Source organism: Lissotriton helveticus, chromosome 1_1 (genome assembly GCF_964261635.1).
Source record: "Lissotriton helveticus chromosome 1_1, aLisHel1.1, whole genome shotgun sequence".
NCBI classification, from domain to species: Eukaryota; Metazoa; Chordata; class Amphibia; order Caudata; family Salamandridae; genus Lissotriton; species Lissotriton helveticus.
This window is the reverse complement of record NC_136057.1, coordinates 87971310-87998512: the sequence shown is the minus strand read 5'-3', so window position 1 is coordinate 87998512 and position 27203 is coordinate 87971310. Positions and strand designations below refer to the sequence as shown.

Genomic DNA, 27203 nt, shown 5'->3' with positions numbered 1-27203 from the left:
CATGAGGAGGCAGATCACTAAACGTGTGCTCTACTGTAGCATTAGCAGACTTATTTACATGAAGAACTGGGAAATACAAGAAAAATGCATAACTGGTGCAGGAAATCATAGGGCTGAGAAACAATATGAAACATAGAAAAACGATACATCGGATTGAGTTTTGACTAACTCTCTCATTATGGGGGTCTATTTTATACATGTCAGAAACAGTCTAACCGTTTCACCTAGGGGAGGACTTAGACAATCAAACTGACTGACTTATTTTACTAGACCGGAGTTTTAGCTTGTACTCCTGTTGTGGAGTTTTCTCTAACAGGGGAGGGGTTGTAGCAATGTCTTTTGCGGGACAGTCCTTGAGAACAATGCTTTGGCAATCCTTCAAATCCTGGGAAATGTTCTTTAAGACGGGTTTCAGTCCATTAAAAAGTTTGACATGAGAAAGGTGTACCCAGCCTTTGCGTCCTTCCAACTTCACGGCTGTACGGGTGGTGAGGAGGACCTGTCGGGGCTCTTTCCAACGAGGTTCCAGCGGACTTGATCTGTCAAAGTTGCGGACCATCACCATGGATCCTGGAACGATTTCGTGCGGTGCCACCTCGGTATTGTCTGGAAATGCGGCAGCAACCTGTGAACGACATGAGTTGAGGGCAGACATCAAGGAAGCTAGGTAATCTGTCAGCATATTACTTGAAACATCGGTAATACTTCGGGGTCTAGGAGTACCCCACATGTTAGGGGGGCGGCCGAAAACGACCTCATACGGGGACAGACCTGATCTGGAATGTGCGACCATGCGCATATAAAATAAAGCGACTGGTAGAGCTACTAGCCAGTCCACACCTTTTTCTTTACACACTTTTGCAATACGGATTTTCAGGGTCTGGTTATGTCTCTCTACGAGACCGGCTGCTTCAGGATGGCGTACACAATGGAACTTCCACTGGTACCCTAGCAAAAGGGAAACATGCTTCATGAGTTCAGATGAGAATGGCTGGCCGTTGTCAGAATATACGACTCTAGGGAGTCCATAACGGGGGAAGAACTCACGAACCAACTGCTTGGCAGTGGTCGCGGCTGTGTAATCTGGGACTGGATATGCTTCTGTCCACCTGGACAAAGCGCATACAACTACAAGGACATACTTGAAACCTCGACATCGCTCCATCTGAATATAATCCATCTGGAGGACTTCAAAAGGGTGGTCAGGGGGCTGGAATCCACCTTGTTCCACCGGGACACTTTTACCTGGATTAAACTGACAACATATCATACAGGTACGGACTTTCTGCTTGGCTGCAGCTCGTAAATGCTTGTTAAACCAAATGTTCTGGATACTGTCTAACATAGCTTTTTCTCCTAAATGTGCTGGACTATGTGCGGTATTAATAATGACTTGAACCATAGAGTCGGGGAGAAACCATGTGGCTCTACCCTTCGTTAACCATCCTTGATCTGTCTGGACCCCTCCTTGTTCGGACCATTTCTTGATTTCTTCAGGAGTAGCATGTAACTGGATATCTATGACATCTTGTGTAGGGTCCTTAACTGTCATACATGTAGTCGGATCTGGAGTATGTGTCTGATTAACTGGAATGTCTGGAGTCTGTGCTGTAAGCTTGGCTGTGCGATCTGCTAGATCATTACCTTGGGAAATAATGTCAGTAACTTTCGTATGTGCTTTGCACTTCATGATAGCAATAGATGTCGGCAAATGTATGGCATCTAACAGAGCTTGAATAAGGAGACCATGCTGAATCTTGGTTCCATGAGAAGTCATGAAACCTCTCTCCTGCCAGAGCACTCCGAAGTCGTGTACAACTCCAAATGCGTAACGTGAATCTGTGTAAACATTAACTCTCTGGTTCTTGGCATGTATACAGGCTTGTGTCAGAGCAACTAGCTCTGCTGCTTGAGCGGACAGGGTATCAATACGGTGTGTTTCAATAACTTCGGTGTCAGTAGTCACTGCATACGCAGCGACTAGTTCTCCTGTACTTGTTCTCATACATGAACCATCCACATAAAGTGTCAGGTCGGGATCTGGTAACGGAATATCTGTCAGATCTTGTCTTGGCTTTGTCGTAATGTTAACTACTTCCACACAGTCATGTGTGGCAGAATTTGAATTAACTGATGGTAACAGTGTAGCAGGATTTAAAATGTTGCAGCGTCTGATTTCTATGTGAGGCTGGAACAGTGTCAATTCATAACCTGTTAAACGTGCAATTGTCAAGTGCTGAGTTTGTGTTCGGTTTAAAAGAACTTCCACAGAATGTGGAACTTGTACTGTCAAGGAGTGTCCTAAGACTATGGAATCACTTTGTCTGATAGCTAGGGCTGTGGCTGCAACTGACTTGAGGCACGCAGGCAGAGCCTGGGCTACAGGATCTAATGTGCTCGAAAAATAAGCACAGGGCTTGTATTGTCCTGCTTGATCTTGTGTGAGAACAGATAATGCTGTACCTTCGCGTTCAGTGACGAAAAGTGTAAAAGGCTTACTGTAGTTCGGTGTTGCTAGAACTGGAGCTTGGCATAGGGCTTTCTTTAACTCATTGAAACTAAGTGTATGTTCAGATGTCCAAGGGAGGACAGTCGATACGGCTGCCTCCTGTGTCGTTAACTGTATCAGTGGTTTGGCTAGAAATGCATACTGGGGAATCCATTGTCTACAGTAAGAAGTAAGGCCGATAAAAGCACGTACCTCCTTCTGGGTCTTGGGCTGAGGAAGACTCGCTATTAACTGGATACGGTCTGGTGTCAACTGCCTACCCCTCTTGGACAGTAAGTGTCCTAAGTATACCACTTGCTGGACACAGAATTGAAGCTTCGAAGGGGACACCTTGTGCCCCATCTCGGCTAGGAAATACAAAACTGTAAGTGATGCTCGCTCGCAAGCACGTTCAGAACGGGCTGTGATCAGTAGATCATCGACATACTGGAGCAGGGCAGTGTCAGTTGGCATGTGAATGTTGTCTAGTTGTCTCTTGAGTGCTTGACTGTAAATACTAGGACTTTCTGTGAAACCTTGAGGAGCTCGTGTAAACATATAGCTCCTTCCATTTAAACAAAATCCGAAAAGGAACTGGCTGTCTGGATGAATAGGAACACTGAAAAATGCGTTCTTGAGGTCTATGACAGTGAAGAACGTGGCTTCGGAATCAATGGCTGTCAATAGGGAAGAGATGTCTGGGACAACTGGGTACTGCGGAATAATACATTTATTAAGCTCTCGTAGGTCAATCACTAATCGATATACTGGGGGTGCATTTGGATCAGTACGTTTCATGACTGGAATGATCGGAGAATTACATACGTTGGAGTCAGTTTCTACAACTACTCCTTGAGCCATGAGCTTGTCAATAATTTTGGATAAGGCTGCTACAGCCTCAGGTGGCAATCTGTACTGTCTGATTCGTGGTAACACTACACCTGGCTTGAGAGTCACACGATAGGGTGTGATTTGCATGTAACCTACATCAGTTGGACCTTGCGCCCATAAATGCTGTGGAACATTAGACAGTCTTGAATCAAAATCTCGTAATACATAGTGACCCTTAAAGTCACGTAGGAACAATCGTATTCCCTCTGGGGAACAGCATATAACTGCACCTAACTCTTTCAGTGTCTTAATGCCCAATAGATTTTCTGGACATGACTTAGTAAGTAACAGATCAGTAGTGCGGGACAATGGACCTACTTCTAGAGTAACTGGTTTTGAAATCTCATTTACGATAGGTTTTCCTGAAAATCCAAGGGAAACATTTCTTGAGCCTGAGAGCGGAGCCCCTGGAACTTCGGCATGACTAATTGTGGTCCTACTTGCCCCTGTATCAATCAAAAACTTTCTGTCTTTCCCTAATACTTGACTATGAACATAGGGACCTTCTTGATCTACAGGTATCTCGATGAGAGGCAAGCCTACCTCCCTCTCTAGGCTGTTTCATGAATACTGCTGGTACTCTGGATACTCAGACTGTGCATACTGGTACATCTGCGATGTAACATGCTGTGTTGCAGCGATAGGCTGCGGTGCGGTAACTGTCTGTGGTGCATTCTGTGGCTGAGGAATCTGTGAAACTTGTTCTTGTCTAGGCGGACGTGGTCTTTCTTTAGTCTTACCAGTAGCTATGTTGTGTTTCAGAACTGCACACTCATTTATAAAATGACCTGGCTGTTTACAATAATTGCAGTTCCCTTTAACGGGAGCTGCAGGATGACTGGCTTGATTCGGACCCCTCTTCTGACTGTCTTGAGGAACAGATTGTGCAACTAGTACTTTCATTTTCGTATCTTTCATACGTTTTCTTTCGTGTTCTTGTTCTTCTCTGATTCTATTCTGGTGGTATTGAAGCATTTGCAACATCTGGGACGGGGTATTAGCTTGCCAGGTACTTTCGACTTTCAGAACTCGATTTTTAATTTGTGGACTTGAATTCTCGACTAATTTGGTAACAAAAAGGTGAGGGTATGACTCACTACTTGTCTTGAGGCCACTGTTGATGCTGAAACATTTTTCAAATCTAGAATAAAAATCACTAATATCCTCATCTTGCTTCTGTTTACAGGCTGAGATTGCATCCCAGTCTTCTTTTCTAGTTGTCAATAATCTGGGTAAAACTTGTATCAATAATTCTGGTAATTCTTTACATTTATCTCCAAGACCGGTACCTGGTACTCGTGCCTTATCTTCAGCTTCTAGGACTGCCCAATCGATCTTTTTCTCTCCCACCTCCCATTCTTTTTCCTTGAGCTTTTCATACACCCCTGCGGGCAGCAGAACCTTTAACATTTTAATTATATCTGGGTATGTGTATTCTCCCATACGGAGCATGTCTTTTAGTTCTCTATGGAACCCTGCTGGATCTTTGTCATGACAGGGAATTAATTTCTTCATCTCGAGGAGTTCCATCTTTGTAATTGGAGTGTATACAAACACTCGCTGCATTTCGCCACCCGTTCCTTTAACTGGGTGGACTTCTCGTAACGGATTCTGTCTCTCCATGTAAAATGGTTTACCTTCTGGAGGTGAGGCATGAACAAAATGTGGGTTCAAAAACGTCCTATATTTGTGACGCTGTTCTAGAATGACACTAATTAAATCGGTACCTAAACCTTTCCACCTATACTGGAGTAACTCGTTCAGGACATCGTGTAACGGACCTGGATCAGAGTGCTGACCCTCATACAATGTAATGAGGTGCTGGATCATATACATACCCACCAGTCGTTGCTCGGCTGGGGACATTTTCAGAAACATTTGTGCCACTATTTCGTCTGGAAAAGTGGTAGAATCAGTAATCCATCGGACTGCTGATCGGGCTAGTTCTTGTTCATGCATGGTACTTAACTCACTGTAACCGATTCGTGATTTCAGAATGTGATCGGTAGCTTGAAACACTTGTTCTAGTGAACCTTGTTCTGGTGCTGGAGAATGAAAAATAGACTTGTGTTCTAGGCGTAAATGGCGATCTGGAAATCTAGATTTTCCTACATACGCTATTCTGGCGGGATTCTCGTCCTCTACCTCTTCAGTATCAGAGTTACTTTCTTTCTCGCTTACTTGTGCTGCTTTACGCTGTTCGTGTAATTTTATTATTTCTCTACGGATTTTCTTGTACATACTCTCCATAGCACCGACGGTCTTGTGCTTACCCTCGGCTATATTATCACTCCACCTTGTCAGGGTTTTCATTTCGGCCGGATCTTTAGACGGATAATCTTGTTCTCTTATTAGACAATTGATCAGAAACTTTAATATCATGAGCTGGATCTCGGCTTTCCATTGAGACATGGCCTCGCTAATGCTTTCTGGATCATCCCCTGTACGGATGAAACGATATATTCGGTCTAGATCTTCTTTCATATTCGGTAAGGTGACTAGATACTCGGCCACCTTTCTTACGCGGAATGAATATAAAACCATATTATCCTCGCCTGGGACTGGATCATAGCCGCATTCGGCAAGGGATTTTCTTATTTCTGCTACAGTCTGATGTCTGGGCGTACGCTGTGACGCTTGTGCATGTAATTCGGCTAACGTTAAACGCTTGTGTGGCGGCGGGGTTTGAGGAGTACCTCCCCCTGCGGCCCCTAAACTGGAGTCTAGGTCTACTGAGGCTCTTCGTCCTGGCAGAGTGGGAAATGGAAATGCAGGCTGGACTTGTATGGCGGGCTGGACCGGGGGTACCGTGACAGGTACTCCGGTGTCTGGAGAAGCGGGAAGTGCCTGATTTACAGGGACTGGCGGAGCGCGAACAGGATTTGCATATTCTGGGACTGTGTCGTCCAAATAGGACGAAATAAAAATATCAGCTGCGGTCTGTTTGTGACGTAGCTTGGTCGGAACTAATGGTGGCGGGAAATTACTGGATGCCTCTGGGGTCGCTTTTGGCAAGCCCTCGGCAAGGAGAGGATACATACCCCTAATAAGGGCATGCCTCTGTCTGTCTGACTGTTCGGCTTTGACTTGTTCACCTATCTCGATTAGTTCTTTTTCTTGTGCTCGTTCTAAGGATTCTCTACTTAATTCTGACTTTCTGATTTCCTTTTCAGTTCTTTTATGAGATTCTTTGCGCCATAACTCGATGGCATCTTTCTGTGATTGTCTGGCTTTCTTTTTCCATAATGCTTCTTCTACTCGCATGATGCACTCGGCATCCCATGTACCCGATACGGGCCATCTATACTTTTCTTCTAACTGTTTGGTATACTCTACCCATAAATCTAGATACAATATGGCGCTTATGCCATGTTTCTGATACATAAAGTGACCTGGACTGTCCCTCGGCGGGACAGGAACTGCTTCTTCTAACAAACCCTTTCTAGTTTTTAGCTGACGTAATCTCGAAAAGAGAGACATTGTAAACTTGAATCGGAACACAATACAATACACGAGAAACAATAACAACTTGGAGAACAATTCAGGCATACCACGACATTGGAAATACATTGAACAACATCATAACATAACAGTTCGGACAGAATATTACCTGGAATACTGAGAACAGAAACACAAGAATTTCTCGAGAACGGATCAGACTAGAGTTACTGGATGCACTGCTGAAACAGTACGGAACATACCGGTCCCATAAAGGGACGCATCAAGACCCGTATCCACCTAGATGAACACTTCGTTTGTGAGTCTGTGTACCACCAACCCACGGACCAGAGTCAATTTAGATTGACCCTGTCTAGATACTACCCCAGTAATGGTACTCACCGGGCAGCAAGAACGGAAAGCCTCGGACTGGACTGGACTGCTACGACGACGGACGACGAACTTCGGACTTCAGTTACGGGTGGGCCTCCGGATACCTCGGACCTTGGACTCTTGGCTTGGGCTCTGGTCGGGACTCGCCGCGTTCCTCCACCGTCTCGTTTGGATGCTGGACCGCCTCCTCCGTCTCCTCCGTGGGCCTGAGGGATACTTGAAGCAGAAATATCTGCCGGTGCACAGAAGAGTTCCGTCACGACTGCAGAGGGTCAGGGGGTCGGCGTGGCTTCACCGACGCGTGGGGAAAGGGCAAGTCCCTGTTCGGGCGCCATTATGTGGTAAATAAATAAATAATACCCTATTTTTGACTAGACATATGTCATAACAGATAGCTCAATAAATAAGAGTCAAGATTCGAGGTAGTAGGAGTTTTGCAGGTTTAATACAGCATAAGGACAGGAATAGGACAACCTGCATAGGAATAGGATGACAGGGCCCAGCAGCTGCTGGGGCTGGATCTGGGATGAGCGCGCTGACTTTTAATAACAATACATGAGCATATATACATAACGCAAACACATAGCATTACATTGCAGTAGGCGTAGCAGTGGGTGGAGCAGAAGGCGTGACGCGTAGCAGTCGCGAAAGATAAGGGCGAAAAGAGGTGTAACAGGGCGTATACATAGACATGTGATGCAAACGTAACAGAATATGTCATGAATGGGGCGGAAACCATGGAGGGGGCTACCTAAGGAGCCGGGACCTCTAACCTGATGGTGCGCGCAAACTGGCAATGACGTATCACTAGGAGAAGCTGGGGGCTATGAACTCTGTGCTAGGAGCAGAGACTGAAGTCTGGAGAGTCAGGGCGACATGTACCTAAACAGTATCTAGTATCTGATGTTTAGAGAACATGTTGATATAAACTAGAAGTTAGGAGGGGAAAGGCTAACTTGATTCTAAGACTGGACCATGCATTATTCTACATGTAGTGCGTGATGAAGAATATTAAATGACCATTAAATGCAGTATTTCTCTAACGTGGAGACGTGAAGGCTAGACAATGACGGAAACTATTGATGCAGTTCAGTAGCTTAGGAATGCAGAGAAGGAGGACTGAACTGATAACTGGAATCATAACATATTCTTGGCAGACTCAGAGACTGAGCCAGGCTGGACCGGGCACTGCGAGGCAGGAAGTAAGTGAAGGGTCGAGGATACAGGTGGGGGCTGTATCGCTCCTCAGCGAGGCTTCAGGAGACAGGAGCTGAATCTGGTGTCCAGGCCCTTTTGAGGCCTAGAAACGGGGACTTTATAATAGAATAACGTGCACACTGAGAAACGTGGCAACGTAGCTTTACATAGGCCTGATATTCGTAGTATTCACGAGAACTGGAAACTGGCATACTAGAGGTGGACACAACTGTAATTGCGTCATTAATCGAACATGGGGAATGCATATGCATATTTAATCATGCACACATAACATATGATGGATGACACGTAGGGACACAGAACATGGCAAAATTTACTTTTCCACACTAACCTCATCAAATCTGACACATACCTAACCCCCAAATCTTGATCGATAACAAAAATTGAAGTTAATTGGGGGACTGATAAGAGGGTATGCAAAAATGTATTTTCAACTTTCTGGACCCCATCCATATACTTTTAACCCCAGATGGGTAATGTGACTGCTATAAAGAACGTGTGCCATGCAGACAGTGGCGGCTCCCCCACTGGGGCGTGGGGGTGCACCCCCCTGCTTTCTCGCTGTGCGAGAAGGCAGAAACATAATGGTATTAACTACCATTTTATGTTTCTTACTTCTCGCACGGCGAGAAAGCAGAAGTGCCTCATTGGGGGTGGGCGGTCCTGCTCTAGGGCAGGGGGAAGTGGCTTGCCCATTGTTGTGCATACTGACTGGTCGGATCCAGGGCCGACCAAACAGTCAGTATGTACAACAGTGGGCAAGCCAATCCCCCTGCCCTGGAGCAGGACCGCCCACTCTCTCTTGTTTCTCTATTGGGCTGCTGCAGTTGCCTACAATGGAGAACATGGCCCGGGTGGGGTGGGCTCCAATGCGCCTCACCACTTGTGATTGGTGAAGCCTGGAGGAGAGGGACGCTGCCTTTGCTGATGACGAGAGCTGCAGGCATAGAAAACGCAGGACGGCGGGAGCGGGAGCCGGGACCCATCCAGAAGCGGGACAATACGTTTTATGTAATATTTAGTTTTTATTAAATGAACACCTCCCCCCACCGCCACAACCCCATGTCCACCGCTACCCCCCACCCGCCATGCCGGCTGCGTCTGGCAGTAAATCTAGAAGGCCTTACATCATAATTAAGTTGTTTAATGTGACTAAACAACAATGGCCTTGAGGAAACCCTCCACGCGGTAGCTACTAAAGATGGTAATTCACTCTGGGGCTCAAGCATGGAGGCAGGCACAAAGAATCTGAAGCGAGAACGCTGTATCCATGAAAAACAATGTTGTACAGTGTGTGACATTTACACGTTTTAAGATATGCAGAAATTTGGACAGGTTGTAGGCACAGTTCCCAATAAGCCGGGCGGGCGGGCGCGCACCTTTGTCACCTGAAGCGCGCAGTGTGCTGAATTTAGCGCGCACACAACGACATCTAATCGTGCAAGACTGTATTCATGTTAATTGTGGCGCCCGTGTGCGCTGCAGTTAACATGAAAACTACCTCAAAGTGTCACAATCAGCCCCGCAGCTTGTACTAATGAAAAGAAAAACTGTCTCCAACACGACGTGTGCTTTAGCACACGCTGTGTTGGAGACTCTGCTTTTCTTTTCTTAATTGTGAACAGCTACGGGGCCGATTATGACCCTTTGTGTTAATATTCATGTTAATTTCGGCGCCCCTGTGCACTGGAATTAACTTGAATACTACATCAAAGTGTCACAATCAGCCCCGCAGCTTGCACTAAAGAAAAGACAAGCCGGAGTGCAGTGATAAAAAGATGATAGCCATCAATGCTTCCCGATGCCATCCCGTGACTAATGAAGTGAAGGGTGACGGATCGGTCTTTGTCACCCTTAGGAGAAGCTACATGCACTTACATGGAAAATGTTCTTTTCTGCATCTGGATAATATATTACTTTCTCCTCCTTTGCATCCACTACTATTCGAAATGTGTACTTGCAATCCTATTAATTGTACTTACATTTGCCATTTTGTACTGTTCCTGTGAGTGTTTGTAATATTAAACTTGAGATATTGCATTAACATTACGTCCCTGTTCACCTCACCCACAGCCCTGCCTCTCCCCTCTTTTTCACCATTACTTAACAAGTCTCATTGTGGTGCTTCTGTATATATACTCAAACTTTGCTAATCTGCTGCGCGACGGTACCCTTCGCCCCTGCATTGTCAACCACGGCCTATTATGATTGGCACGGGAATTATGTGATTCTGCTAACATGAAAAATTCCACATACTTAAGGTATTCGCGATTTTGATGCATAGTCTACCATCTGCTACATCATTAGCAGATTTAAACAGAAATGTTGTCTCCAACAGAGCCGGGTCTGGTGGCATAGTGGACTATGCGTGGCTGTATGGCCGTGTTTGACCTCAAGGTCACAAGTTCAAACCCCGGAGGGTCCACTTACGTTCATCCTTCTGAGTTCGATAGAGTGAGTACCATTAAGTTGGGTAACAATAAATATCTGTTGTTCAGCACCAAGATATCCACGGCCACGGGTGAACGTGCGCTTTACAAATAGATGGTTTAGAAATACCTGTTAGATCAAAAGCTATTTAAAAAGTGTGTGTGAGTGCAAGTGCATGCTCTCATGTCTGGTCTTTGCACGAAGGGTTTGTAGGGGAAAAGATCTGTGTGTGTGCATGAGTATATGCAAACGTCAAGGTCCACTTTCAATATAACACTACATTGGTCTGCTAATCCTATTTTTAAATGCTCCCCATTTAGGGAGAGACATTATTTGAAGTGCATAAGAGTAAAATGATTAATCCAGGATCACACAGTTTGTGCACCTGGGAAAGCCAAAATTAACATACTGGTCTCCGGGTCCCATACATGTAAAACAAGCCACTAGATCACATCAGTGAGTTCAGTGCTCACATAGGTTTGCCACACAAATGTGATAAAGAGGCTATACTCAACAATTCCACTCTATACTGCAGGGGCAGATGCTACACAACAGTGGCACCAGCAGTGTAATCGAAGGTCTTCAGTGCCAGCACTTCTCTTTCTCAGAGGCTTCAAGTTTCCTAGGACATTGCATGAATAGCTCGCCCAGTTCAGATTTTTGCTGTTTAATCTGGGGTCTGTTGGCCTGTTTATCCCATTATGAAAACAGAACTGCAAGTCCCAGAAAGCAATGAATAAACCTGGAATGGATGACCTAATCTTGTATGGGACTGAGGAACTTGAAAGCCCCGAGTAGCCGCAAACAAAGGGCTTGGATACGCCTTTATTCTACACCCTCCACGAAGATGACAATACTTTGGCAGAATGAAACATTCTACTGAGTGACCATCAGTTTTAGTGACTCCAGATAAAAATGTGGGCTAGCTCTGCTACGGCCCTAAGAGAAGGAGAGTTAAAGGATGGATGGATGGATAGAGAGAGGTTGCAAGAGGACAAAAAAAGAGTGGGGCTGGTTTGAGCATTTTCCCAGGGCTGCTTTTGGTTACCCTGTGGGCCAATCCGACAATGGTCACGTGCTATACACCCTTCTTGTCTTACTGCCCTGTTTTTACTGTATCTGCAGGCTTACCTGGGCAGGATTTTATGTCACTGCCTAGATTTAACTCGCTTTGCTTAGGTTTTACTATTATTGAGCAGTGGCGGAGGCGGGCGTGTGGAGAGAGGGAAGGTTTGGAGTCCCATGGCAAGCGTGCACCGGTTTTGAAAGGCAACTGGCACATGCTGCATCGCTCTGTTCCTATTTGTGGGCCTTGTGTTGCCTGTCCGTGTGGCTTCCTGATTGCAGACGTGTCAGCCGCAGCGCCAAACGCGCTCTCCCGGGCTGCTGCCGGCCCTCGGAACGGCGCAACTCTCACACGGGGATGTTAACAGAGGCAGAGAAACTTAAAATACATCACAAAAGTATGCCACGGGGTGGATGCGGTGGTCCGAGCCAGAGCAAATACAGACCTTTGTCTGTCTCCCTCCCTCTGTCTCCCTCCCTCTATCTCCCTCCCTCCCTCTATCTCCATCCCTTCCTTTGTCTCCCTCCCTCTGTGTCTCCTTCTGTCTGTCTCCCTCTGTCTGTCTACCTCTCTCTGTCTCCCTCTCCCTCCCTCCCTCTATCTCCCTCCCCATGTCTCCCTCCCTATATCTGTCTCCCTCCCTCTGTCTGTCTCCCTCCCTCTGTCTGTCTCCCTCCCTCTGTCTGTCTCCCTACCTCTGTCTGTCTCCCTACCTCTGTCTGTCTCCCTACCTCTGTCTGTCTCCCTCTGTCTCTCCCTGACTCGCTCCCTCTGCCTCCCTCCCACTCCGTCTCCCTCCCACTCCGTCTCCCTCCCTCTGTCCATCTCCCTCCCTCTGTCCGTCTCCCTCCCTCTGTCTGTCTCCCTCCCTCTGTCTGTCTCCCTCTTCCTCCCTCTGTCTCTCCATGACTCGCTCCCTCTGCCTTCCTACCTCCGATTCCCTCTCTCTGTCTCCCTCCCTCTCTGCCTCCCTCTCTCTGTCTCCCTCTCTCTGTCTCCCCTCTCTCTCTGTCTCCCCTCTCTCTCTGTCTCTGTCCCTCTCTCTGTTTCCCCCCCCCCTTACTCCCTCCGTCTCCCTCTCCCTCCCTTTCTCTCCCTCTCTCTGTCTCCCTTTCTCTCCATCTCCCTCCTTTTCCATCTCCCTCTCCGTCTCCCTCTCCATCTCTCTCTCCGTCTCCCGCTCTCTCTGTCTCTCTCTCCCTCTCTCTGTCTCCCTCACCCTATCTCCCTCTCCCTGTCACTCTGCCTGTATCAGTCTGTTCCTGTCCCTGCCTCTATCTGTCTCTGTCTGTCCCTGTCTCTGTCTCCCTCCCTCTGACTCCCTCACTGTCTCTGTCTGTCTCTGTCTCTATCTGTCTCTGTATGTCTCTGTCTCAATCTGGCCCTGCCTCTATCTCTGTCTCTCTCTCTGTCTCTATCGCTTTCTGTCCCTGCCTTTATCTGTCTCTGCCTGTCCCTGTCTCTGACCCTATCTAGCTCTGTCTGCCCCTGTCTCTGCCTCTATCTGTCTCTGCCTCTATCCGTCTCTGCCTCTATCCGTCTCTGCCTCTATCCGCCTCTGCCTCTATCGGTCTCTGCCTCTATCGGTCTCTGCCTCTATCGGTCTCTGCCTCTATCGGTCTCTGCCTCTATCGGTCTCTGCCTCTATTTGTCTCTGCCTCTATTTGTCTCTGCCTCTATTTGTCTCTGTCTCTATATGTCTTTATCTGTCTCTATCTCTATCTCTGTCACCTCACCCAGCTCTCACTCCCTGCTGCCCTCTGTCACCTCACCCGGCTCTTACTCCCTGCTGCCCTGTGTCACCTCACCCGGCTCTCACTCCCTGCTGCCCTCCCACCTCACCCGGCTCTCACTCCCTGCTGCCCTCCCACCTCACCCGGCTCTCACTCCCTGCTGCCCTCCCACCTCACCCGGCTCTCACTCCCTGCTGCCCTCCCACCTCACCGGGCTCTCACTCCCTGCTGTCCTCTGTCACCTCACCCGCTGTCCTCCCCCCCCCCCTTCGTGTGTGTGTGTGTCAGCCCGGGCTGACACAGCTTCCTGGGCACACACACAGCCGCACCCCAGTATTTCACAGGTCTTAAAGACCATTTACATGTTAATGAGACTTTGTTCACCTCTTCTTAGCGCCCCTGCAGCTCCACTCTGACTGTGGCTGGAATCGCCCGGCCCCCACAGAGCATTACCAGCGGTGTTTGCTGACACTTAAAAAAAAAACACCGGTACGATATCTGTAAGGTCCGCGGGCCGCCAAGGAAGGCTTGCCGGGCTGCTGTCTGTCCGCGGGCCGTACTTGGAGTACCCGTGTATTAGATTAATCTTAGGCACCATAAAAATTCAGCAAGAAAAAGGTCCTCAGCCTTTTGGTTGTTTAAAAACTCAGGATTTTGAAAGCACACGTCGTGTTTGAGACTCTGCATTTCTTTTGTTAATAGAACGCGGCTGCTGGGCTGATTGTGTGCCATTCCAAAGTATTCATGTGCAGCGCCTTGTACATGCATAACTGCTGCAGCAAATAGCATAAATACTTTCAAAAAGGATCACAACCTGTCCTGCACCCATTCTCCGATTAACAGTGATGGCACTTAACTAGTGTGAATGGCCCTCTTCCACACTACATGTTTCCCTGGATTTCACAAACTATCTCTGATGGGATATCCACACATTACTCCGTAGCTTGCACATTAAATTATAAATATGTCATGTAATTGTGTATATGTGCGATCGTGTATAGGCTCCTAACATTTCCCCACCCTATGAACAGTGCTTGAGTTGAGGATCTTTAGTAAAATTGTATTACAGTACCACCATTGGAGTCCTGTGCTTTTCTGAACCTGAAGTGTACTTGCCTGTGTAACCAATTCATGTCTTGGCATGTGTATCTACATTGAAAGCCTGCTTTAAGACAATTCATGTGGTGCTGCATGTGTGGAAATGCAGTCTTTTCACTTGTTTAAGCAAAAGTTTGGAGTGATATTTGGGCGCTGCACCCCCTCGCGAGGACTGGTTCCTGGTGCACATAGTCTTGGTTGCAGCGCACAGAGACCCTACACTGCCGCACACAGAGGAAAAAAATTAGAGGGAACATTGGTTGTAGGTATTTACACTGCATTTGTCTGTACCTTCCCCGTGCATCGTCCAGGCCAGGCCCCCTACGCGCCTTCATGGCCCCCAGGTAGAGTCCATCCCTTCGAGCTCATCATGGCGGTGAGTGAAATCAACTTTTCGTTACATTCAGAATGCCCGGAGCAGAAAGAGCTGTGAGTGTGTGTGATAGAGGTGAAGGCCACGTTGACTCTGTGCTGAACGACGAGCACGCAGGGGAATGAGCAGCCTGGAAGGGCAGTGTTCACCATGCTGGTGTCCAGCGAGATTCCTACTACTGACTAGTTTACCCAGTGCAACATAATACGCAATGGAGACGTGTCCCATTAAAAGCAATCCTTCCTCGTTTAATGTTTTTTGGCAACTTAACTTTCCTTATGACGAGAGTATCAAGTCTGCTTTGACAATTTAACTTGCGTTTTTCTTAGACCGCATACATTGTCAGGGCACTCTTAATTTCCATGCAAGTTGGACAGTCCTGCCATGGATTCGTCGTTTTAATAGTTGGTGGGTGTAATCAATGGATGGTGCACGGACATGATAAAACAGTATTCACCCTAATGTTCGGACTCGCTTGTACACCCAGTGCTTTACTTATAAGAGGATAAATATGGATTTAGTGGGTCCTCTCCCAAAATCAAAAAGATGATATATCTATATACTGGTTATCATCAATTACGCAACTCGATACTCAGAAGCATTGCCCCTACAAACATCAAGAACGAAAAAAACATCAGTGAAAAGTTACTAGAACTGTTTTCGAGGGTAGGATTTCCAAGAGAGATTTTGACAGACCAGGGTACCCCCTTTGTTTCTCGTTTAATGAAACAAGTCTGTAAAACCTTTAAAATTACTCAAATAAAAACATCGGCTTATTACCCTCAGACAGATGGTCTGTGCAAGCGATATAACGCCACCTTCAAGCTAACCATGAAGAAAATGCTAACCACCGAAGGGAAAGAATGGGACATAACGGCTAGGGCGCTCGACCTCGGACCTGGGGATCTGGGTTCGAGTCTCGGTAACGACGCCAAAACCTCCTGTGATTCTGGGCAAATCACTTAATCTCCCCGTGCCTAAAATGAAAGTGTGTCCTCATGTAACGTAACTGGAAAATATGTAAAAGCGATCTGATACCTGATTCGGTTCGGGTCTAGTTTGCGCTATACAAAACTCTGCAAAAAAAAAAAAAAAACAACATGTTGTTGCCACTCGCCCACTTTGTTATTTGAAGCCAGGTTTAGAGAAGCTTGGGTTGTTCTCCCTTTGAACTTCTTTAAGGGAGACAGGCACAAACCTTGCTAGAAATGACAAGAGAAGCGTGGGGACAAGGGAAACAAGGAGAGACACAACACCATCTAGAATACACCCAAAGCCTAATAAACCGCATACAGAAATTGCGAGATTGTGCTCACAAAAACCTAGAAAAAGCTCAAAGAAGCCAGCAGATGTCTTACAATAAAGGAAAGAGGTGACAACAGTTACAGGTCCATTACTGGGTGCTCCTATTCCTACCTTCCTCTATACGCCAAAAACAGGCAGAATGGAAGGGACCATATGAAGGTGCTGAAAGGATAGGCCTCACTACTTACCGGTTACGCCTTTCCTCAACCAAAACCCAGATATACCACATAAATCTACTAAAGAAATGGTTGGGACCCCACCCCAAAGACACCCATTACGTTTTGTCTGACTCAAAACCCATTCCTTTAACATTGAATAAATTGCCCATTAACGAACATCTAACAGAGGAACAAAAAGTGTCTCTTCAGACCCTCTTAGAGTCCTTCTCCTCCATCTTTTCCGACCTCCTGGGAAAATCAACAATACTCGAGCATGCCATTGTTACCCCACCAAATAAAGTAATAAAACAACGCCCCTACAGAATACCAGGCGTTAGGCGGGACGCAGTTCCTGCCGAAATAGAGAGCCTGTTACAACTAGGAGTCATAAAACCTTCCAGCAGTAACTGGTCTCCCCCATTGTCATAGTTTTGAAACCTGATGGTTCCATTCGTTTTTGTATAAACGTCCGAGCAGTCAATGCCATCTCGAAATTTCACTCATACCCATTACCAAGAGTCGATGAATTGAGAAATTAGGCTTAGCCCAATATATAACCACATTCGATCTTACAAAAGACTATTAGCAGGTACCACTTAAACAGGAAGACCAAGAAAAAAACGCCTTTAGCACCTCTAATGGGCTATACGAGTTTACTGCACTGCCTTTTGGGTTACACAGAGCACCAGCGACGTTCCAAAGACTTATGAACAAAGTTTGCTCCCAACATCAAGAGTACTCCTTAGGCTTCATAGACGATATCATAATATTTAGCCCTAACTGGGAACTACATCTCGTCCATTGTGGGAAGATATTCCAAGCACTTAGGACTGCAGGGCTCCACATGAACTCCAAAAAGTCCAGGATAACCTTCACTAAAGTCAAATATTTGGCTATTTATTGGGAGATGGGGCTATCGCTCTGCAACAAGAGAAATTGAGAACAGTCTTAGACACACCCTTCCCTACCACCAAAAAAGGCATTAGATCCTTTTTGGGCTTACAAGGCTACTACTGCCGGTTTAAACTCAATTATTCTGAAATAGCAGCACCACTAACCGACCTACTGAAGAAAGAGAAAAGGAACTAAGACTTGGTAAATCCTCCCCAAGCCGCCAGAAAGGCATTCCACGAGCTCAAGTGAGCCATAACCTAAGGCGGAGAAACCAGCAGGGAAGACCGGAAAAACTGAGAACACCGAACAGCCATCCAAGAGAGAGAACTGGAGCCTTGGGGAGGTCACAGCTTGTTGGCGAGCGGAACACCCGAACCTGGCGGAGGAGGGAAAGTCGAAACAGAAGGAGACCAGACCTCACTGAAGGACGTGGAGTCACCACGCCATGGCCCCGGAGTGACGTGGCTCTTACAGGTGCGTGGGCATCTACGGGGCTTTTGGAAAGGGGCTGAGTCAGAGAGGGACGGGAGGGGAGGCTGAGGGGTGAAAGGGACCCAGGGAAAAGGAAATAAGTAAGACGGAAACAAAGACAAGAGCAGAAATCATCGGCTACTCTTTTTCTTTTGGTTACTCCAACCTCTACCTCTACCCTTCACATTTATGCATAGCAATTATTTATCCCTCACATCCTCCCTTGACTTAACCATAAAGCAAAAACACTTACCTGGGTGTTTTCCTTCTGTCCGAGGGACGACGGCGGCCGAGGCTCACCTAAGGGACTGAAGAGGAAGACCCAGTGGGAAAGAAGAATATAACAGAGACAATCAATCATGTGATTTCCTGTATTACTAATAAAAAGTGCATACCAAGAAATTATTGAATGCAGTTTGCTCCCTCTTGACCGACTCTTCTACAACGGGGAGCTACATACTCTCCCTACAGGGAATGGGAGACAGACACACAGAGACCAACAGACACACAGACAGACACAGACACATAGACACACACACACGGGAAAACGCTACATACAGTTGTTCTATGCTGGCATATGTACATTGTTTTAGAAAGATGGTGGAACTATTGATCTGAATGCACTTTCTTTTCTTAAGTCACACATGTATGAAACAGTTCAGAGTCTGGAAAGCACTGCACAGCCCAGTGCCCTGAATGTTGCCTCTCAGTGTCCTGAAGATGCCCCCGTGCTCGTGAGTCACCCTGGGGTCAGAGGCCTCCCTCACCTCTGCTGGAGCCCCGGGGGCCCGGCTGCTTGTGAGGAGTGGGGCCCGGTATATTATTCACCCCAGGAGGGACGCGCGCGCTCACGCCACGAAAAAAAACAACGTGTCTCGGCTGCGCATGTGCGGAGCGAAGACGCTACTTCCTGACGCCGAGTTAGGTCTTTGCACGGGGTACGGACTGGGAACTGCTCTGAACAGAGGGCGCTCGGTGTCACTGCGCCTGCGCGGACGATAGATATCGATCTCATTGCGCCTGCGCACAGCAAACATACCCCCCTATAGAGGAGCCGAACCTATTTGCTTTCCGCTTAAATACATCTCACTTGTATCTCATTCATTGTGTCCCTCATTCTTGTGCTTCTTTGTGTCCCCGCGAGGACCCCGTCCCACAGAGCTGGCACTGAGCTGTCGTCCTTTACTGTGCTCCGCGCTGTCGAGGCCTGTGCTGCGCTCCGTGCGGTCGGGGCCTGTGCTGTGAATCTTTCTTGCATCGACATCTGGAGTTGGATTGCAGTAACATCGATGTCTGTCCTCCGCGCATGCGCAGTTGTTCATCCATAGGCCCTCTCTAACCAGCGCGCCGCTGCAAGAAACAGTGTCTGTCCTCAGCGCATGCGCAGTTATTCCAGGCATCTGTAGCCTGCGCTGTGGGAAGCAGTGTCTGTCCTTGGCGCATGCGCAGTTGTTCATCCGCAGACCTTCGAACCCGACTCACAACAGAGAGCACAGCACCCACATGAAACCCCAGGTGAGGTCATTTATTTAATGCATTCTTATAAAGCGCGGACTTTACCCGAAGGTGTCACAGCACCGTACAATAGAACCAATAGAACCAGTTACATTACAGGAGAGAACTGTTACAGGATGGAACAAATAAAAATAGCATGCCATAGAGTCAAAACAACGCAGACAGAAGGAACACAATCTCAAGCACAGCAAGCACAGGATGTACAAACAAAAATATAAATATATGTGACAAATTTACAATGACTAAAGAACTTCCTGGCGGGGTCTGGAGGAGGGAATTCTGAAAGTGTCTTTGGAATAAAAGAGATCTGAGGTCCGCTTTGAAGATCTGGATGGAGGTGATGGCACGGAGCGAAGGAGGAAGCGAGTTCCAGATTCTCACCGCATTACCTGAGAACGATTGTCTGGTGCTGGTTGGGTCTCAAGCGTGCTGTCACGGCATTCATTTTTTTTTTTTTTGTTCTCTGCATCGATCATTAGACATGATTATTTTGTATCAACGATGCCCATTGGCCCTCACTGGCGGAGTTGGGTAACTATTTTGAAGGCCTCAACAAACGTTGACATTTTTTTTTCTCCTGAAAAGTCTGTCTGATGAGAAGATCGACCTGAATTCCGTTTTTGGCTTTCACCAGAGTAAACGGGGGCAGCCCCGTCAATTGAAAGTAGCTCAGATTTGTTTGGTTTTGCAGAGTTTTATATAGCACGAACTTGACCCAAATCGGGTATCAGAGCACTTTACATAGCACCAGTTACGTTACATGTGGACACACATTCATTTTTGATAGGCACGGGGAGATTAAGTGATTTGCCCAAAATCACAGGATGTTTGGCGTTGTTACCGAGACTCAAACCCAGTTCCGAGGTCAAGCGCCCTAGCCGTTAGGCCAACTCCTCTCCCCACAGTGAAAGAACACACTCACAGTCAACACTAACAACTGTACCTAGGCTTGGGCGTGCACAGCAGAATCTGATTTGGCTAAAACTCCCTCAAATATGTCTCAACCTCACTAGGGCCTCAGTAACCAGGTAGTGGTCAGCCAATGCCCATCAGGTAAAAAATGCATTGGCATAGCCAGTATGTCTCGCCGTTGGGACCTTAAAGTGTTTAGTTATCCAGCACAATATCCTTGGTGCAACAACATCAACTGTTGCATGGTTAAACACTTATATGGTCCCAAAGGCAAGACCTATTGGCTATACCAATGCTTGTTTGTGTCTTTTAGAGATGCATGCTTCTGTTTCGTCCTCGCGTCTAACTACTCCCGCCTTTTGTTGATCTAGATCACAGGTACTCACATTTTCCTGGGGCCGCAAAGTTTGGTCTATGGTGTGACCGAGGGCCGCACTGATGCCAGCAGGGGTGTTAAGTCTGGATAGGGGAAACCCGAGTAGGACTCTAAGGTCATCAGAGGATCTTCTTATGCAACAGGGCAGAATAAAAAGAGCAAGATGGGAAGGAAGGTCCTTCAAGCACTTGGTTCATTCTGGCCTGAGGGGTCCTAACAGTCTGGGGGAAGGAGGGCGTCCATGTTTTTTGCAGGGAGGAGTGGGGGGAGGGCTCAAGTTTTGTTACATTAGTGACCTGCACATAAACTTAATACACAAAACGTTGTGGGTCAGCTCTTGTCACTGTGCCTCTCAGAGAGCCCCCGAACTTGGAAATGAATTATCTGCTAGCTGCAGGAACATGAGTTATCCACAGAGCACTGTCAGGGAAAGCCATAAGCAGCAGCCAATTTACAGAAACCCTTCTAATCCCATTCAAGAATGAGAGGACTGAAAGTAGCCAATCCGTTCCTAATCCAGAAGACACTATTCGGATAGCAACGTATCCATAAAAGTAACACATGTACAGGATAATAAACATTAGAAAAATACATAGATTAAATAGATAGCAATAACCAATCCATAATGTAGGAAAATACAGTAAACCTAGGTAAAGTGCATATTGTGAATAGTACTATGCGAATGACTTCATAGATCGCACATAGATTTCCGGGCACCCGTAGCTACTCTCAAAAAGGTGGCAATGCTCCAGATCAATTCAACATTGTCCAATTTAAATTTGCAGTCAAGAGCGTCTGTTAAATTAATAGGTGAAAATACGGAATTAACCATTGTGCATATTTCATATAGTATCTACTAAAGAATAAAAAGTGTAAAAGTGTTTGACCGCTGTGACCATCACATGGACATGGCAGGGAGTCACGTTTTGCTTTATAGCTATAGGGAAAACAAAGCAAATATCTTACTGTCCCAGCTCTTAGACGGAATAGGAGGCCTCTCTCCCATTGGGATATGGGTAGTGCAATATAACTTGGTAGACAATGCTCAGGGTACGCAATGGATATACATTTTGCAACAGTTTGTTTATTCAATTCCCTTTCTAGTCTTTCTGCCCTATAAAGTACGTACAATGCTGTCTTTAACCCCTCCCATGCTGGTGACGGAACCTCTCCGTCGCCAGCCTCGGACGCGCTGTGCTGATGACGGAGCAGTTCCGTCATGGCCCGCTCGGCGCGTGAAGACACAATGCTGTCCAAAGAAAAATTCTGGAGGACAGAGTCATTAACCCATTGTCCACTACAGAAAGTGATTTTTCCAAATTAATACGGTCAATTTCCCGTATTCTCTCTGCTGTTTCAATTTGAGTAACCTTCCAGGCCTCATTGTATGCTGCATATACAGAGGCTGCTATGAAACGCTTTTGACGCTGTTTGCGTGGTCCCATAGTGAAATCACGCAAGTCAGCACCTTCAGTAAGTAAAGTTAGGTGTTGCTTAATTTCTGCCAGTGTGGAAGTTTGTAGCCATTGAAGGCATAATTTGCCCACACTGTAGGTGGTTATTATCCCTGGGTGATGTCTTTGAGGATATCTAGGGTCTGGCCTGGTCATTTTGAACCCCTGTGTTTTATTCAGGAATCTGTCTTGACAGTTATTAGTATCTGTGGGCCAGATCAACCACTTTTTCCAATCTGGATGTGTTCTGTTTTGGTTTAATACATAATTTACGTCTATCTCTTCTTCTGTAGAACTATTGCTGTTCATTGTTGGTTTTGGAATAGACGGTTTATTTAAGTCTTTGATTTTGGCTAGGCCAAGACAGGTGGTTTGTTGAACAGTGTCATTTAAAAATATAATTTGTTCTGGGATCATGCAGGCTCTAAACAAAGATTCTATACCCTGTACTTGCCATTCTTTTGTGCCCCAAACACTTTTCAATTCAACATTTTTGTCCCAATAATCAAAACCAAAAGTATTCATTTGTTCAAAGAATGAGTCCGAATATATCAATTTAGTGTTTGTTATCATGGTCTTCATCCCTGTCTTGTTTGACAATTTGAAATAAAATGTTTCAGCATTACCATATGCGTCTATCTTAAGCTATGCCTCTAGCACTTGGGTGCTCCGTGAGCGCCCTTACTCTGTGAACACTGGTAAATCACCTCCTTTTCTTACATTAATAAGATGTCACGAGATCAACAGGAATTTTTTAGTTAAATATCTGTGTATGATGTAATATTCCTTGCTAAGTTTCAAAGGCTGTAAAGAAGAAGGGGGAGATTTACTAGGATTTACTAAGATGTTGCACCATGTTTGCGTCACAAAAGTGGCACAAAACAGTGCAGAATCTTTTTTTCCTAATTTACTTTCCAGTGCGAAACTTGTTTAGCGCTTGAAATATAGTAAAAGTAATGTGACACTGCGCATAGCACTGTTTCCCATTACTTTGCGCCATAGTGGCCTGCCAAGAGTAGTGCATGGGAGTTCCCGTGCAACCACCCAAGGTTTCTCATGCTAAACCCAAGTTACCAAATACAGGGTTTAGCGTGAGAAAACTGCAACCTTTCAAACTAGGCGCAAGGAAAGAGAAATGCTTTAATTTCGCCTTCCTTTTCTGACTTTGCATGCGTGCTGCACTGTGCATCTGGCAGACAAAGTGGGAAAAGCTTTCCCTTGTGTCTAGGCATAGTATTTTGTACAGGAAGGCTGTCCTTCCTGTACAAAACCTATGCTGGACTCACACACACACACACCCTAGCGCTCTGGTGCTAAGGTGTGTGCATGGCGCAGGGCCGCTGTAATCAGTGTCAGCGCAAGGGAAAGGGAAGGAGAGAGCCATATTTTAGAAAATATGGTGCTCTCCTGCTCCCTCCCAGTCGCGCAATGAAGCGCAGCCTCGCGTGGGGGGGGAGGGGGGGGAGGGGGTGCGCTGCATTGCGTGGAGATTTGGTAAATCTCCCCCGAAATGTCTTTTACAACCAGTTAAGTCATTCCATTATGTTTACATTTAGTAATTTTAAACATCTTTACATCCAACAGAGAACAAGCCTTGACTGCATGAAATGACCATCAATAATGAAGCGATTGGTGTAAATCTTCAATTATAGCAGAAATAATGAGCTACAGTCGGCGACAGGGGAACCTGCACACAAACTGAAAGATCCCGGATGAAGCATCAAGGGCATTTCAGTGATTGCAAGATGCACCTCCACACCACACAATGAAGAAACCACCTCCTGTATAAACAAGTGTCCACCACCAGCTTTGATCATGGGATCAGTATGATGTGATTACCACAGTGCTCTGTTTTATAAAATGACGACAACGCATCATTCCGTGCTCTAGGTGAATTGTAAACACTTTCTGGCCAAACCACAGAAACCAGAGAAAAGCACAACAGAGCGGAGCCAGACAACTGACGGGTAAAGGAAAGAGGAGTTCAGCTATCTACAATACAACAGACTGTCCCAATTTTCACCGGCCAGAAGGAAGATACATCTTTACCCGCAGGCGTGCATAGCCATAATCCAATCTAAAGGCACAATCTCCTACAAAGACACCTTCTACGTATTAGGAGTGTGACAAATTGAATTTTATTGTTAAAACAGAAATCAAACATGCAAAATACTGCACAAACATAAAGTGTGTGAAAAAACACAAGTGCTTTATCAGCCATGTTGGCCCATCAAGAAATTCAGTCATGGGATGTAGACAAAAATATACCCGACCCACAAACACTAACCAAGAAAGAAGAATCATACACATGCAGCAAGAGCTTTAGTTTGTCATCACTACTCAAGCTTCATCAGCACCCGTACTCAGGACAGAAACAATTCAAGTGCAGTGAATGTATCAAGAGCTTTAGCAGGTTATCAAAACTACAAAGACACCAGCGAACACACACAGGGGAAAAGCCATTCAAGTGCAGTGAATGTGTAAAGAGCTTTAGTCAGTTATCAAACCTCCAAAGTCATCAGCGAACACACACAGGAGAAAAACCGTTCAAGTGCAGTGAATGTATCAAGAGCTTTAGTCAGTTATCAAGCCTTCAAAAACATCAACGAATACACACAGGGGAAAAACCATTCAAGTGCAGTGAATGTGAAAAGTGTTTTAGTCAGTTATCACACCTTCAAAAACATAATCAAACACACACAGGAGAAAAACCATTCAGCTGCAGTGAATGTGTGAAGAGCTTTAGTCAGTTATCAGACCTAAAACGTCATCAGCGAACACACACAGGGGAAAAACCCTATCATTGTAGTGAATGTGACAGTAGTTTTTGCATCTCTTCAGCATTAAGGTATCACCAGCGAACTCACACAGGAGAAAAACCATTTAAGTGCAATGAATGTGAGAAGAGCTTTGGTCGATTAGAAAACCTACAAAGACATCAGCGAACACACAGTTATTGTGAGAGGAATGAATTACGGATGATAGAAGACCCGACTAGCAGTAAAGAAGAAAAACAGATAACAGTATTTGCAGAATTATAAAAGTGTTTTTGTTTCCAGTGATTGTTCACTTTCATACACATAGCAAAGCAGCATGATGCACCAGGATACACGGTGGGAGGCAAGCACAATGTGGATTAAAAAATGGAAACATTCTTGATTTTTAGTTGGTGAATAAGAGATACAAAGAAAAACATTCAATCGCACCTGACCACATTACCCGTGAAAAGCAACACTGAACAATACTGGTACTAACTTGTCGGATCAGTGATAAAACCTATAAACCAAACACACCCAGAGTGGACATGTTGTCAGGGCTCTGGAGATGGGAAACTTCATTGGTAAAATGTATGTATTACTATTAACAAATGCCACTTCAGTATTTGTAATGAACTAAAGCGAAGCACAGGTGCTCAAGAGATAACCTATTTTTAGATATAAAAGAGCATATACCTTGTTTTTAAGTAATGTTTGCTGCACCTTTTACACACTGTTATCGGTTGTTGGATCAGCTCGTGCCTTGGGCCTTATAACTAAGTGTGACCCATGGGTCCTCTCCGACTTGGCTATCCCTATTCATTTTGTGCCTTGCCAAACTCTACTTTTTACCAGAATTGAGCCACTGTAAGCAGCTGACTCTGTTTGAAGAATGTGGTGAAATAGCGAAAACCCACATAAGCATATGTGTGCCAGGACAATCCGTTGCACTCCGGGCAACTCGTCTTCCACACTGATTGTCCCTAGGTCTCAAATGTTCTGAAGGATTTGTCGTATGAATGCCAGAAGTGGCAGTGACATTCATGAAGCTAGAGCTAACAGGAGTGTGTGGGAGATAGAGAGGGGGAGAGATAAAGAGAGCGAGAGAGACAAAGAAAGGGGGAGAAAAAGTAAGAGAAATGGAAGGAGGGGAAAGGCCGGTGATTTGTATTCACCTAAAAATAGAAGAAGCAGCCGAATACATGTCAGTGTGTGACATCACCAGAGAAACGGGCTGAATACCTGTGAATTTATATATTTATTTTTAATACCTATAGACCCATGTCAAGCCAATAAACAGGGCGCAAGTAAGGAAAATAGTGAAGGAGCCCATTATCATATGCAAATCCAAATGACGTCACAAGTAGTGACGTCACAAGAAGTGATGTCAGGCCCTTATGATAATTTTTACGTGAAAGGTCGACGGCCTGATTTAAAAACAAGAAACATAAAATGTAAAAATCTGTTTTTGGTTTCAGTTATTATACATCATGTTTTTTTCCCACTATCAGCTTTTAACTAAACTCGGAAATGACTCAAAGTGTAAATATTTTTAATACAGATATGTGGAACTTGGAAATTACATTTTTAAACAGTTTTCAACGAATAAATAAAATGTGCTTTTAATTTGCGTTTGTTTCCTGACGTTGTTTTTTATCCAGCCCCTAAGCCCCAAAGTGTTTCACATTTATAGTGTATTAAGCAAAAGAAGGGCCAATTTTGTCTAGTTCTCTGTTCCACTTGTGCGCCACTCACACTAACCAACACTCTGAGGCCTGTGTCTGCAGTGCTGGGGCACAAAGTATCAATTACCAGTCGCAGGCTAAGGAGCTAGGTGGAACTGAGTCCCGTTTCTAGATAATAGGGGGGGACCCCATCAAACTGTGTCGACCCTCAACTTATGCCGGTCTGATAAAGCGAATTTGAATAATTTAAGATGAATTGAAATGAGAGAAAGAGAAGAAGAGAGTGAGGTGCAGGATATAGTAAAAAAAATGAAAAAAAGAGACACAAGACTTTACCCTGTTCTGTGTACAAGCATTTTACGTTAACAAGTTGTGAAGTGCGTTGTGAATAGGCTGCCACCCCCTCCCCCCCTTTGTATGTAAATGAGCTTCTGTGACCAGACACCCCAGGGTCCCATCTCTTCTAGCGCGGATGATAATGTGAGCACTGTAAGGTAATCACAAACAAGGGCTATATTGAGAAATAATCGGCTTCCAGGTCACACAGCT

General features: G+C 45.7%; 2 protein-coding genes across 4 annotated transcripts in view; one reads left to right on the top strand and one right to left on the bottom strand.

Annotated features, from left to right (window-relative positions):
• The window catches only part of LOC144754206 (uncharacterized), a 203947-nt gene extending 185667 nt beyond the window's left edge, over positions 1-18280 (bottom strand). For all 3 annotated transcript variants that reach the window (XR_013594693.1, XR_013594689.1, XM_078641830.1), the window contains exon 1: positions 18210-18280. The gene's annotated coding sequence lies outside the window, so the exon portion shown is untranslated. The remainder of the gene's footprint in view (positions 1-18209) is intronic.
• Positions 18281-19088: 808 nt separating this feature from the next.
• LOC144754052 (uncharacterized) lies at positions 19089-26599 on the top strand. Its single transcript, XM_078641605.1, has 2 exons — positions 19089-19471; positions 23798-26599. Exon 2 carries the CDS (start codon positions 24433-24435, stop codon positions 25252-25254), a length of 822 nt encoding a protein of 273 aa, XP_078497731.1. The 5' UTR covers positions 19089-19471; positions 23798-24432; the 3' UTR covers positions 25255-26599.
• The last annotated feature ends 604 nt before the right edge of the window (positions 26600-27203 follow it).